At 42.4% G+C, this 15,793-nt stretch overlaps 1 protein-coding gene across 6 annotated transcripts in view; it reads left to right on the forward strand.

The window, feature by feature from the left end:
• MLLT10 (MLLT10 histone lysine methyltransferase DOT1L cofactor) overlaps positions 1–15,793 on the forward strand; it is a 183,127-nt gene that overhangs the window by 54,979 nt on the left and 112,355 nt on the right. For 5 of the 6 annotated variants that reach the window (XM_054991141.1, XM_054991136.1, XM_054991137.1 and 2 more), the window contains exons 6-7: positions 4,703–4,806; positions 5,002–5,095. In XM_054991141.1, the coding sequence (XP_054847116.1) occupies positions 4,703–4,806; positions 5,002–5,095 (198 nt within the window). Of the gene's footprint in view, positions 1–2,658; positions 2,700–4,702; positions 4,807–5,001; positions 5,096–15,793 lie in introns of those variants that run through there. The other variant, XM_054991140.1, reaches the window with a different exon arrangement.

Raw genomic sequence — 15,793 nt, forward strand, 5'->3', positions numbered from 1 at the left:
TGAACTGGTCTTGGTATTATTGAAGACTCTTAAGCTTGTGTGTCTGAGGTAGGTCCCTCATAATATGGGTACTGCCTGTGGATATGTTCAAAATCTCTGATGTGAGCTTTCAAGAGTCAGAGCTCCCTTCCATACTTGATGACTTTTGCCAGACTTCCCTGTTAGTTTTTCTGTAGCTTTTACTACTATCGACTATATGGTATCCTTTTTTCCTATCTGCCTGGAATGGGGTTAGGGGTAGGATTCTGTTTTGCAGTGGCTCTTATGTCTACATGCAGACAGATATCAGAAGATGGTGCATGGAGTGAGTCTCTCTTTACCCCTTAGTCCTTTGGGTTAGGGAGTTTTGCTAGGCTTTCGTCTTGTCTCCCATAGTATTTGACATTTTCACAGAATTACTGGGACAAGTTAAATATTTGTTCAGTACCACCAATATGTAGATGACACGGTTTTGTATTTCTTCGTTCCATTACATTCTAAGGAGGAAATGGAAGCCATTACTTTGTGTTTGGTACAGCAAAAGACTGAATGTGGACAAACTGAAAGAGTTTAAAATAAGATAAAATGGAAGTAAAATGATGTATTTTATAGTATAATCAGGTTGTGCTCCCTTGAAGGGATCTGGTTTACAACCTGGGAATATTCCTGGTTGTGGTCTTTCTTACTGAGAAGCAGGTTGAGATTTCCAGGAGCATGTTCTACCAGTTTAGATGGTTTGGCAGCTGTAGTTGTTAGTGGAATGCATGGGTGCACGCACAATAATTCATGCCTTGATTACCATCAAGTTGGGATTACTATGCTGTATGTCGAACTAGGACTGTCTTTCAGGATTTTCTGGAAATTCTAGTTGATCAAAAATGTAATAGCAAGGGTTCTGATGGGAAACCGCTTGTGTTGTCTGTATTCTTTTAGTGATGTATCAGCCACACTGATTGCCAATTTGTTTCTGGGCCCAATTCAGTGTGCCTCTCTTAATCTTTACAGCCCTAAAGGGCTTATGTTCAGAGTACCCAAATGTCTGCCTCTCCCCATGAATTGAACTTTTCATTTGTATGTGCCCTGATCTAGGAAGTCAGCGTTGAGTACATAAATCAAGGTGTTCTTTTATTCTGGCCATCTGGAAATGAGTCAGATCTGTGTTGCTTCATAAGGCCTTTGATGGCTTCAGTCACTGTCTTCTTGATGTTATCTCTATTAATTTTATTGCTGATAGGATGCTGCTGTATGCTTTTGTATGGTGAGTATGGCTTATTAAAAAATAAATTGCTTTGAATTAGGGACAAGTGTAGTCTGTGATCCTGGGGCCTGGGGGAAAGGCTAGGTTGGGGCCCCAATAGCATTGCCCCATTGCCATCCTACCCACCAGGTTCAAGCAAGGGGTGGTCCTCACCCCATGCAAAGCTAGTGGGAATAACCAACCATCACTGCTAGAAGCTGGCTGCCCAAGCCCCAGACGGGATGAACACGAGTGGCAACAGCTGCAGGAGCCTGCTGTTAGTTGGGGGGAGGAGTTGGGGTTCCCACCCAATGTGGGGGCCTGGAGCAGCTGCCCTAGTTGCCCGTAGACTAAGACTAATCCTGATTGTGAGGTATTTTCTTTTACTGTTGCCATTGTTTTTATTATCTTGAATTTGAGGTCAAAGGCCATTTTCTGCCAGTGGAGGGGCTGTTTTTGTCCCTACACAGTTCTGAGGGTCCCCTTTGCCCTAGAAAAATTTTGAGGAGCTCAGTGGGCTGTGGAGGAAGGTGGGAATTTTTTGCTTCACTGACAGAAGTGCATTCCATTGATTGAAAACTGCCTTTGACCTAGCACTCATTTTACTGTGTTATAGTGTTATTTGTCTTTATCTTAATCAACTTAGTGATAGATTGCTGGGATATTTTTCTTAAATAAACATTTCTGATTAAAGAAATTGCCAGTCACTGATTTAAGGTCCTTTATGCAGGCTCCAGATAATTGAAGTTGTATGAGCAATATAGGAAGACTAAGGCGTGTGAAAAGGTCCCAAGAGGTAGGGAAACCAAGGAGCAAGACATACAAAAAGGGGAAATGAAAATAAAGGGAAGGTAGTAGGCATTGTACTGCAAAGTAGTAACTTGGTGTATGAAACAGTGGTTTGAAGCAGGAAGGAGAGATAAAACAGTTTAGAAAAGAGGTTAATGAAAGTGGAAGGAAGCAGGATGGCCTACTATGACCAGGGGTCCAGTGGAGGTATAAAGTTGTCAGGTCCTTGAGTTGTTAGGTCCTTGCTCTTGTACCTTTAAGAAAGCATAAAAGGGGGATAGTTTCAGGTGGGTAGCCATGTTGGTCTGTAGTAGAAGAGCAAGATTTGGGTCCAGTGGTACCTTAAGAGACCAGATGTCTTCTACATGTGGATTTTCTATCATTGATAAGCAGGTAGATGTTCAGTAGCTAAGCAAAGATTGATGAAAGAAGCCAGGACACCACAAAGAAAGACAACAGATATGAAAAAGCAAGAGGAAACAGTGGGCAGTGGACACTTGGGGAGAGAGAGAAGTGGTAGATGGAACAAAACCTCACGTGGGACTTGTGAACCTGCAAGTCTGAAATGTGATGGAACAAAGGAAGAAAATTCATAAGGCAAAATACTTCACTATGGACCAAGAAGTCAGATGGTGCCAGGCTTGTCAGATTCAGAGGCTTAGAACTTTCTTGGGTTGCACAGAAATTCTACCAGGTGAGACCTTTTTCCATGATTAAGATCAAGTCCTCATGAAATCCTTCTGTGTACCTACTTAGGGGTGTTAAAGGACCTCCTGGAGTTGGACTTTGATTTTATATCAGGTATCTGTGGAAGTGTTTCACAAATTGGCTTGCACTCACTAGCCACTGCAAAATATGGGAGACTTTAAGCCAAGTTGCTCCAAGTAGGACTCTACACTGGAAAATGTGGAATGGCATTGATATATAGTAGTAGTACCTCACTCTCTTGCAGTGGAACTTACAGCCCATAGATGGGGTCCAATTGCTACTTTAGGCCACTTGTGTAGCTGAAATATGTAGCAACTAGAAATAATGCCTGTTGTGTGAAAAAATACAGCGGGCTCTAGAAAACTGATTTGGTGTGCCCCCTCCCAGCGGCAAGCAAGCACTTTGCAGCGCCCTGGAGGCCAGAGTGGGAGGGCATTGAGGGTAGGTGCAGGAAGGAATGCTTAGGCCATCTATTTAATGGGCCGCCTCCTGGTGGCAAGCGGGCACTTTGCAGGGGTCTCAAAGCCAGAGTCATCGGCAGTGCACCTGAGCAAGGGTAAAAAGTGAGTCGCCGCCAATACGGCCTGCCTTTTATATAGCAGGATAGTTACAAATTGTTATTTATTGTATGCCTACTCTGTTGTGGTAGCTTGCTGGATGACCCTGGGCCAATTATATACACTCAGCCTAACCTACCTGACAGGGTTTTTTGTAAGATGAAATGCATGAAGCTGCCTTATATTGAATCAAACTATTGGTTCTTCAAGGTCAGAATTTCCTCAGATTGGCAGTGGCTCTCCAGGGTCTCAAATAGAGGTCTTTCTTGTAACCTACTGCCTGATCCTTGTTATGCTGGGGAGTGAACCTGGGACCTTCTGCACGCCAAGCAAATGGGAAGATTAATTAAAATGGAGAAGAGAATGTAAAGCATTTTGGGTCCTCATTGGGGAGGAAAGTGAGGTACAAATGAAGTAAATAAGTAAAAGGTAACGCTTGAAATATGGAAGGGTTGTATACATATTATGAACAATCAGTGGACATAGAAGAGGCAGCAGAATTGCTGAAAGGGCAAGCTGCATTTTGTAATTTGCATAGATTTTTTTTCGAACATACTTATATTTTTTTTCAAACATACTTATAGGGAAGGGGCTAGCAGTGGCAATCAATTTGGATGATGGAAAGTGGTTATCTGGATTTATTAAAAGGGTAGGGATGGATACACAATGCTGGGAAAGCATAAGGAACAGTATGAAGGAGTGATTATTTCAGTTATTAGAAAGGAACAAACAATATATGGTCAAAGTAGGGATTCAGATTGCTTTGGAGGGAGTTGGATATGCTGCACTAAGCCAAGATCAGAGTGCATTGGCTATTGGAAAATATGATTATATAAAACATCTCATGCCATGAAGTTGTAACGAAGTGAAAAAAATGAAGTACTAATAAAACTTGTTTAGGGTTCCAGTATTAGAGTTTTTAAAACACTAAAGTTCTTAAACCCCCTCCCCCAGTTTATGTGTCAAAAGTAAACTTCAGGGGGCAGCTCTTCCTCTCTTGAAATGTGTCCTACTGTTTCAGTTAAAGACTGGTAGGTGATACAAGTATGTTCAAGCAGAAGCTGATAATTGTCAGTTTTATAAGAGATCAAATTGCCTCGTGCTTCTGAGCTTTGGTTTTTAAAGTAATCGTTAGTTTGAGATAATAGAGATTTGGCTGTAAAGGCTGTTTTTTCATCTTCTTTGAGGTAGCTCCTGTGATTGCTGACCTGCTTTTGGGGTCTGCAGATTGGCCATGGTAATAAAACAGCCCTTAAACAATACTATATAGTATACTGTGAGATAATGGGAGTGAACAGTTTGCTTCATTATTATGTAGTCTTATTCACATGATGTGAGACTTGCAAAAAAGCTTTTTAAAAAGAAAAAATGGTTAGCTTTGCATATTGAACATGTTCAGTGTACTGAATTATTGTCCTATTTTCCCCCATAGACATGTTATATATGTGATGAGCAAGGCAGAGAAAGTAAAGCAGCCACTGGTGCTTGCATGACTTGTAACAAGCATGGGTGTCGCCAAGCTTTCCATGTAACATGGTAAGTAAACTCGAGTGCAAAACCCCATATTTTAAACCTGTTATGACATAGTTTTATTACCCTGGGAGATGTATTTAATCTATTGTGACATTTTTATGCTTAAAATATTTAGACTTTTCTTATGGATGCATGTTTAGTGATGGCATGTTTTCTGTTTCTGATGTTTGACTCCTATATTCTGTGCGTTTTTCTTAGTGCACAGTTCGCAGGACTTCTTTGTGAAGAAGAAGGTAATGGTGCAGATAATGTCCAGTATTGTGGTTACTGTAAATACCATTTCAGTAAGCTGGTAAGAATATGTTGAATTCAGTATTTCAGATACAATACTATGTTTATATCATGTGAATTTAACAGTAGGTCTACTAACAAGGCATTGTGTATTCCTAATATTGGATAAAATTTAATCTTGTGGACAGAATGAGTCAGGTCGAATGTTGTCTTCAGGTATAGAAAGGGACTTGTTCAAGCAGAAGAGGAGACAATTTTTGTTGTTGTATCCATTCTGCTGCAGACCCCTGCATCATATGGTATTCCTGAGGCCCCCCCCCAATCCCCAGGGGCAGTATTTTGAGAGCTGCAGTGAGAGGACAGAGTTGAGAAAGATTCATTCCACAAATGGAACTGTACCTGGAGTCCTTTGAATCTATCCTTTCATCTTTTGTGTAGGTAATGCTCAGTGGTGTTTGGTAGTGTTACTGCATTGATAATGGCAACTCTGACTAACTTTCAGATTCACAGTAAGTTTATAGGACAACCTTAATTATGTGAATGGCTTGAGGAGCATTCAGAATGTTAACATAACAAAATGTTTGCATAAGTATCTGGTGCAAACTACAGTTGTTTTACTGTGGAATGCATAATGTGAAAATTAAAGTTGCCTTTCTGAGTCAGATTAAAGGTCATCTAGGCTAGCATTCTGATAGCAGCCATGTGTCCCAGGATTGATTGAACAATTCTAACATTTATCATGGTCTGCCTTGTGCACCAACATGGGGTATTCCATCTCCAGAAAGATAACAGTTTCTATTTCAGCAAGAAGTTAAGGTGATGAGTCTGTACTTTTCTGCATCCCCAAAGATCCGTTGGTATTACTTTGGCTACTTTCCACTCCTCTATTGAGAAAGCTACTTTTAGTTTTAAATTACACATTATTGTTAAAAGATCAACTGTTTCTCATTTGAATTCTTTTATGAACGTATTGTGGAAGCTACCTTGATCTGATGACTTGATACTTCCATTCTAAAACATCATCCGTAGTCACTTCAGCTTGATCTAACTCTTCTGCTGGGCTACTGAAGACAATGGATTGCAGTGAAAACTTATGCAAATAATTTAATTTCTCTGCAATTTCCTTGTCATTACTTCATCATCCAGCTGTCACACTTTTCTCTGACTTGTGTTTGGACTCTAATCCTGAGAACTGGATTTGATTCCTCACTCCTCCACTTGTAGCCAGCTGGGTGACCTTGGGTCAGTCACAGCTCCTAGGAGCTCTCTCAGCTTCACCCACATCATAGGGTGATTGTTGTGGGGAAATAATAACATACTTGGTAAACTGCTCTGAGTGGGTGTTAAGTTGTCCTGAAGGGCAGTATATACATTGAATGTTATTATTATTGATTGTCTCCTCCTCTCTTTCAGGTGAAACTTGTGTTTTTAAAGGAAACGTTTCTGTGATTATTATGACTTTTTAAAATTTTGTTTTATTTACTGTATTTATAATCCACCATTCTCACTGAGTCTTTAAACCAGACATGTCGTTTTCTAATGTTGTATGTATTGAGTTTCTGTTGCAGTTGTTTTAAGTAGCTTCCAAGCTTCCCGAAGGGATTTGATTCTCCAGACCTTTTTAACTAGTTATCTCATTTGTGAGGAATCCTCCATTTTAAAATTAAATATGACTTTGTTGGAGTTTCTAGTCAAGGTGTTATATTTGTTGGCTTATATCTAATGGCATTTTCTGGAGGGAGAATTTCTGCAGTTTCTTTTCCCTCACTGCAGACCCCCACATTTATGTGCCCCACTCTTCCAGGGGGTAGCATATGGGGCATGGTGGAATACACTGGGAGGAGGCAGAAAATGCCTGTTCTGTGAGTTCTGCTTCATTTGTAGTTTTTACAGGATGTGTTAAAAGTGATTATACTATGATCACTTGTTTGTAAGTGGATTGGCAATGTTTGCAGCTTGTCAGTCATACCCTTGTTAATATCAAAAGACCACTCTGTGTTTTCCAGAACATACTGATCCAAGCAGTAATAATTTATTGTATTTAGAAATGTCACAATTTTACATTTATCCTGTCAGTTTGTAAGTAATTGAAGTGCACTATGAAATTTTTCTACTGCGTAACCCATTTTTAGCCTAAAAAGGGCCAAGTTCCTTGGCACGGGAGGGTGGACACTCCATTCAACCCTGAACTATTTGCACAAATAAAACCTTTATTTAAAGATGAGCGAGGTGGTAAACCAGGGAAATAAAATTTGGAATTTCGAACAAACACTGTTATCAATAAAATAAATTAAGAAACCTCAGATTCGCAGGGGAGTACTCGAGTCTCCATCTTTTTGCTCCCACTCACATTCTCCAGGACTTGGTAGAGGCGGGATGGAAAATGTCTCCAAGAAGTAAGAATTCTTTGCAGCAGCAGAAACACTTCAACAGAAGGACCACATATGATGATGATCACTCTTAGTCCAATTCCCCCCCCCCGTCTCTCCAGGCTCTCTCCTCCTGGACATCTTCCTCTCAGATCCTTCACCTTCTATGCTTCCAACTGCTATCCTCTAACTGACCCATTGCTAGGCAACCATTCCTTAGCCTCTTTGTAAAAACACCTTCCTCCAGAGGGCAGTGTTTTCTTTTTCAATAGGAAGTATTTTTACAAGGCTTATACTACCTTTAATGTGCCTGATTTTATATATAGCTTTGTTCATTTACAATGTCTTCAGCTGTCACCAGAAAATAGATAGGAATGGCAGCTCAGAATTTGGTGATGCTTATTTCCTCTTTAGAACTAGTGTTTCCTGTCATCAGTAAATGGTGACAACTCTGGTAGTAACTGTTTGGGACTTGCTTGGCTGAGTTGCTAGGGTAGTTGCTCCCTTGCTCTTTCACCATTGCTGAGAATGAGAATTTTATTTTTTCTAATCCTCCCCCTCCCCCCGAGAGCTCTAACCTTTTAGAACGATTCTCCCTCCTGCCAATTAAGTGTTAGATAGTGTATTAAACTATTTATGCTGAATGCAGGCAGGAAAGCAGCCACAGTCATAATTTGAGTCCGAAGTGTACCAAGCCATCCAGGGAAACAAGGAAGAAAATGTAGTCCAGAACATTTGAGTCCAAGGGTCAGAGCCGGGAGAGCAGGTATAGCAGAGAGCTGAGCCGGGAGGGTCTTTGCGCAGGTGCTTCTGCAACGAGAGAAAGGGCATCCTGGCTTAAGAGCAATCGCCTCCAAGGCAGTGCTTCATCCTGCTAGGACTAAAGGTCACCACGCCGCTGTTTCAGAGCCTGGAGCCTACGCTGCTTATCAAGTTCAGGGGAACTGGGTGTAGATGCTGCCCTGGTCTCAACTGCTGGTGTAGGTAAGGGAACAGCTTCTGTCTCTGATTTTGCCAAGGATTCTTTAGCCTGCTCTGGCAAGGGCTCCTGCTGTTCCACTTTCTGTGGGTCTTCCACATGCCTGACTCCTGAGGAGCTTGGAATGCTCCATCCCCTGTCGTCCTCCACGATGTCCTCCTCCTCAGAGGAATTAGAGTTCATGACTCTGTTCTTCTGTAAGCTATATTAGCACATTTTTACATCTCATGTATTAAAGTTTCTCTGATATCTTTTACCCATGCATTCCAGAATAAAAGTCTTAGTTACAGGTTTTGTATTGCATCTTGATTTGTATCATCTACTAGTCCCCTGGCTCTTAACTTTTGTATATACATGTCATTCCGAGCAATCCAGTTTCTCCTTTAAAATACCTTGGTACAATTTGCGAACTTATTCAAAGTTCATAGATTTTGCTGAAGGGAACTTGAATTGACCTGGCAGTTAATGTCTGATTTAGATTTTGTTTTGTGCTTTTCTGATATTTAATTCTCAATGGTTATTCATACTTTGCTGATAACTGATAACTTTCATGGTGTGGCTTCTAGAGCTAGATTCTTAAATTCAGGTTCATTATTGTTTCAAAATAAGCATAGTTAGGGCTGCCAGCTGGACTGGAGAAAAATGGTCTGTTCCTTTATTAGAGGTTTAATGGGATGTTGCTGACTTCCATGCGATAAGAAGATTCAACTGACCGTTTTCATATGCTAAATTTCTCTTAAAGTGACAGGAAGTTTTCTGTCCAGGCTTTTTGGCAACCCTAGTGTCGCTTTACTGTTTTGGTCCTCTGTACTTGAGAGTTGGTTTCAGTATTTTAGTAATATTTTACATTTGCAGGATCCTAGAGCTATGTAAAACAAACATTAATTCATTGTCAGTCTTCTAGTACAGTCCCTCATGGGACTGCACATGCTCAGGCCTGCTGAATTGTGAGGTCTTTACAGCTTTAAAAAGTACTAAGGGGGCGCCCGTCTCCCAGAGAGCATGCGTGGGTGCTTGCTGCTGAAAACGCCCATCCTCTGTGGAGACAATGCCCTCTTTCCCTCAGTTCCTCTTTCATCGCTGAATGAAGAGGTTCTATCAGCTTGCGTTCCATTATTGGTCTTCTTTTCAATGGAGAGAAATCGAGCATTCGCCTGCAAGATGGCAGATAAGGCTCTTTTTAAGAGATACATAAAATGTTCTACCAAAATGACTCGTACTGATGGGCACGACCTGTGTCTCATGTGCCTAGGGGAAGGCCAAAATGTTCCCGTCTGTAAATATTGCCAAAAAGTTACCACTAAGGCATGGGCTGAGAGGCTGACGAGACTTAAAGCCTTGTTATGGGAGCAAGCACTGTCGTCATCTAATAGCCCAGCTACCAAGACGATGAAATTCTCTACCTTGTTGGAGCTGGCTGCACACTCGGATCCGATCCCAACTGAGACTTCAACCTCAGTGGTCAGTGTCCCTTCAGATCCGACGTTGCACCAGAGTCAAAAGAACCTGACTCCGACGGCCTTGCTGACTTCAAAAGCAGGGAGCCCCTTGGAACCGATACGTCAGATCCAATGCCTGATTCCAGAGACGTGGAGCCTAATGGAACGGCCCCGGAGCCGACATACTCACCCGTCTCTTCCGTTGCCTAGCTTGTCAGAGCCAGCCACGGCAAAACTGAGCAAACACAGCTCGGTGTCGAGGGGCCAGCTTGAACCAACTGCCTTGACCAGCTCGCACCTAGAGTCTACCACCGAAGTGGACCCTCAGCCAGAGTTGACCGAGCTACCTAAGAAGAAGGCAAAATCAAAGTATCATCACACCCGCAAAAAGAGGACAGAAAAGATCAAACACATGGTGATTAATGAGTTCGTGTCCCCAGAAGCCCAGGTTCTTAGAACCCCAAGAATCCTGTCCATGCATTCGAGGTCCCAATCTGCATACGCATCAGAGGAGGAAGGTGAGTTGCCTAGGATCTCATCTGACCATCTAAGCTGCAATCAAGATCACACCCACTCCCTGTCTACCAGGACACTTCTTGGTTCTGTCAGAATATCCCACCTACATACGACACTGATCTGGAGAATCCATACAGGATGGAATTGGTCTTGTCCGCTTTTGATGAGCCTGTCCTACTCAGAAGGCACAAAAATTCTTACTATTTGCCTAACTCATCTATAGTATTTCAATTGCCAGACGCGGATCCAGAACCTTATCTGGAGGAAGGGAGTCACAGCGGCCCATTGGATCTGTCACCCGATGAGGCCCTAACAACAGATCGCTTTATCTCCCTGACAGATGATTTTCGACTGTACATGGAGCAGTTACTCTGCATAGCTAAATCCCTGGATATTGATGTTTCGGCCACTGAACCAAAACCCCAGGACAAAATTCTCCAGCATTTATATTCAGGGAATCTTTCTGCCATTGCTTTCCCTATAATTGAGGGTTTTACCGAAATGGTCACATCACTCTGTGAAAAACCAGCTTCCCTGCCCTCAACATCGCAGAAAGTTGAAGGCTTATATAAAACAAGAGAGGATGTTTTCCCTTTCCGCTTCACACCCACCCCTCTGTCTTCTTTAGTCATGGAGGAGCTACAGTCCAAACAGAGACAAGGACTCCACTTAACTCCTGCTGATAAGGAAGGTAAAAAACGGGATGCATTGGGCAGAAAAATTTATACTTTGCCAGACCTAAATATAAAGACTGCCAATTGCGTCACAATTATGGGGGCATACCTGATATTTTTATGGAACAAGTTGACAGCATTTATTGAGAAGCTTCCTGAAGACCAGAAGCCGCTTGCCAGCATTATTCAGGAAGAGGCCACAAGATTATCTAAACAGCAAATCAGTACGGGCCATAGCGTCACGGATTCTTCTACTAGAAGCATAGCATCAGCAGTTGTCCTAGAAAGGCATGTCTGGCTGAGATCTATGGTGTTGCCAGTGGAAACCCGTAACAAAGTGGAAGATCTGCCTTTTGAGGGCCAAACACTTTTCTCACTTAATACAGATGAGTTTCTATTACAGAAGAAGGACAGACAGACAGCTAGGTCCTGTGGGGTCCTACCCCCATGACAACAGTCAACTCAGTAACCATACAGACATCTATACAGGCAGCAACCCTGTAGAGGTCATTATTACAGATATCATCCATACCAGTATCCGCAAAACCAGCAAAGCCCTGCCCAATAGGGCAATTACGAAAGACAACACAAAAACAAAGACAAGGGCATAACCCTTCCATTAACAAGGATATGGGTCAGCATAGTAAACAATTCTGACTAGGATTGGAGTATCTCATCATTTTTGGCAATAGGCTATCTTTTTGCCAGAGTGGCAAGAAGTTACTTCTGATTTTTGGGTTTTGGATATAGTTTCATCTGGTTATAAAGTTGAATTTGAATGTTCTCCACGTCGGAGTCCCCCCCGTTACCTGACCCAATCGTCAACCCCTGAGTTAGCTCAGGAACTGATGGCATTACTGCATAAAGGGGCAGTCCAACTAGTTCCAGAGCATGAATACCCATGGGGATTTTATTCCAGATTTTTCTTGCTACGAAAGAAGGATGGTGGTTTTAGACCAATCCTAGACCTGAGGAACCTCAATGAATTTATTGGGATACACAAATTTAGAATGGTTACCCTTCACGTGGTCATGCAACTACTCCCACCTGATTCATGGTTTGCAGTGCTTGACCTCAAAGATGCATACTTCCACATCTCAATCCATCCTGTTTATAGGAAATTTTTGAGGTTCACTTTCAATGGTAAAATTTATCAATATCAGGTGCTCCTGTTTGGGTTAGCTACCGCACTCAGTTTTTTCACCAAATGCTTCGCACCGGTAATAGCCTGTCTTAGGACACAGGGTTGCTCCATATACCCTTACCTTGACGATTGGCTAATTACCACCAATTCTGAACAAGAATTACTGCGTCACATAGAGATCATAATAGGACAGTGTCACAGGCTTGGGCTTATATTGAACTTCAAAAAGTTGCACCCGATCCCAAGTATGAGAGTTCAGTTCATAGGAGTGATCCTTCATGGGTCACTCAATAAGGCCTTCCTTCCGCTGGATAGGGCTGTCAGGATAAAACACTTGATCAAATCCATACACAGATGTAGATTCCAGTCAGTCATAACCTTACTGACTCTACTAGGTCTCATAGTGGCTACCACAGCCATGGTCCCGCTAGCCAGACTCTGCATGAGGAAACTCCAGCTGTGGTTCCTTTTGGTCTACCGACCTATAGTACATTCTCATGAAATGAAGTTTACTATACCCAGGGCATTAGTCAAATCACTTACTTGGTGGACACTAGATAGCTATCTCTTAGCGAGTGTGAGCTTTGGTTCTCCCAAATTCGATGTCACAATCACCACAGACGCATCTACATCGGGATGGGGGGTGTCCTGTGGGGACAAAGTTATACATGGGTTGTGGTTGGTTGAAGAAAAGAAATTGCATATTAACATGTTAGAGTTGAGAGCGATCTATTACGCCCTTACCTCATTCATAGATATGGTGAGAGGAAGAAATGTTCTGATACTTACCGGCAATTCAACAGTAATGTTTTACCTGAACAAACAGGGTGGTACAACATCCAGGACACTCTGCATGGAAGCAATATGTGCATGGGAATGGGCCAACGACAAGGGTGCTACCTTACAGGCAGTCCATATCCGAGGGACAGACATTTTTGCCAACAAATTGAGCAGACTAGGTTCATCAAATCACAAATGGTCCCTAAAGGACCAGTATATAACAAACATCTTTCACAAGTGGGCGTTCCCGGACATGGACCTTTTTGCTACAGGGGAGAATCGCAAAGTACCCACCTTCTGCTCCAGCGGGGGTCTAGAGCCTGCATCACTAGAGGACACATTCCAAATCACATGGTCTAGAAACCTGTTTTACTCCCCCCCCTTCCCTCTTATAGCAAGAGAGATCAGCAAGATGCAAGTAGACAGGATCAGCGCTATACTGGTAACCCACTTTTAGCCACTCCAGCCGTGGTTTCACTGGCTGATCCAGTTATCCTGAATTACCTTTCAAGACTTACCTTTAACCTCAGACCTTCTCAGCTTTCAAGGGGTGCAGCACTACGATGTGCTCACACTCAAACTGACTGCATGGTTGATTCTTCAATAGGCACTCTTTCTTAAGGGGTAGCTGAGGTATTGTTAAATGCTAGGAAAAGTCCTACTCCATTGAGCAGAAAAATTCTCCAATTGGGCCAAGGACAAAGGGGTTAATCCATATGAATGCCCCTTAGCATATATATTGGAATTTTTACTACAGTGGGTTATCCAACTCTTCTATCAAAATGTATCTGGCAGCAATATTAGCATTTCATACACCATTTGATAAACATACTGTTTTTTCACACTACACAGCTAAGCTCTTCCTTAACAGACTACAAAATATGTTCCCTACTCAACCTGTGGTAGTGCCACAACATTCCTTATATCTGGTCCTGGCTAGATTGATGTTCCCACCATTTGAACCATTAGCTTCTTGTCACCTCTGCTTCCTTTCTGCAAAAGTGGCCTTTTTGGTAGCTGTTATATCTGCCAGATGGGTAAGCAAGCTTGCAGCCCTCTGTACAAATCCACCCTTTCTGCAAATACATAGAGAGCTAAGAACCAGTACAGAATTCCTACCTAAAGTGGTCACTAAGTTCAATATGTCACAGGAGATTATATTACCAATTTTTTCCCCTCACCTGTATCAGAGGCAGAAAAGAGATTACATACTCTGGATGTTCCCAGAGCATTGCTCTTCTACTTAGATTGGACTACCACATTCAGAAAAGACGAACATATGTTCATTTGCTATGCAGGGCATAATAAGGGAAGGGCAGCCACGTCCCTGACCATCTCTAGGTGGGTAATCCAAACCATCAAACTGTGTTATAAGTATGCTAAATTCCCTGTCCCTTGGACATTCATGCTTATTCCACTAGAGCATAGACATTGTTGGCCGCACTTTTAGCAGGAGTACCACTTCGAGAAATCTGCAGGGCCGCCACATGGACATATCTGGACACATTCATCAGGCACTATGTGCTAGAGGTGGACAACAGGAAAGAGGCAGCAGTGGGCCAGGCAGTGCTACAGTTTCTATTCAAATGAAGAACCTACCCACCTCCAGGGTAAGCGGCTTGCAAATCTCCCATGTGGGACTGCACTAGAAGACCAACAATGAAAACAGAGTTTCACTTACTAGTAACTTCTGTTCATTGAGGTCTTCTGTGCAGGCACACTTGCCTTCCCTCTGACCCTGCTAGGTTCCACCATCCTGGATGAGCCAGCGGCTCAGGAGGAACTGAGGGTAAGGGGGTGTCGTCCATGCAGAGGACGGGCGTTTTCGACGGGAAGCACCCACACATGCGCTCTGGGAGATGGGTGCCACCTTAGTACTTTTTAAAGATGTAAAGACCTCACCATTTCGCAGGCCTGCGCATGCGCAGTCCCATGTGTGCTGGCACAGAAGATCTCAATGAACAGAAGTTACTGGTAAGTGCAACTGTTTTTTAAAAAAAGCTATAATATCATAAAGACCAACTAGATTTCCAGAGTATGAGCTTTCAACAGTCAGCGCTCCTTTCATCAGATGGATTCCTGATGCTGGAAAGCTCATACTCTGGAAATCCGGTCTTTAAGTTGCTACTGGATCTGAATCTTACTCTTCTACTACAGACCAACACGGCTACCCACCTGAAACTATAATACCATAGTTTAATTACTGCAAAGCCATGGTGATGATTCAGTAGCACAGGAGATCCATCTTCTAAAGTAGTATTTAGTTTTATAAACGTCCAAGTGATAAAAGATAAGTGCCCTCCCAGGCATGTGTATGTTTCTGACTCTCATTGTAATTGGGTCTGTGCTGAGTGATCATAACTCCTTAAATCTAACAATATTTAGTGGGGCTGAGACAAATAGTATTGGGAACCTTAGCATGTTTCAGGAAATATAGCTAAACACTAAGAACAGCTGGACGAGCTTGTTCTGAATTTGGCAGTGTAAGATTTTTTTTACCAAAATATGTTATATTAGCCCACTTTTATTCCTTTAATTCTTGAAGCTTAGTTGTGTTCTAGAGCAGTGCTTCTCAAACAATCTGTTAGGGCAGACTGGCAGTTTTTTCCCCCAACGTTCCAAAGACCATTACCATATTTGTGCCATATAATTATTGTATTTGCATAGACACATAGCACAGAAGATGAGAAAAACTAATGTTATTCACTGTATTGATTGGAATGAAAGTGTGCATACCATGTATAGGGGTGTGCGCTTCGGCTTTCCAGTTCGGGTAAATTACCTGAATCAGACCCGATCCGTAAAGATTAGGGATATCTGAATCTGACCCCGATGCGGAAATCCCTAATCAAAGCTTT

This window comes from Eublepharis macularius, chromosome 11 (genome assembly GCF_028583425.1).
Source record: "Eublepharis macularius isolate TG4126 chromosome 11, MPM_Emac_v1.0, whole genome shotgun sequence".
NCBI lineage: Eukaryota > Metazoa > Chordata > Lepidosauria > Squamata > Eublepharidae > Eublepharis > Eublepharis macularius.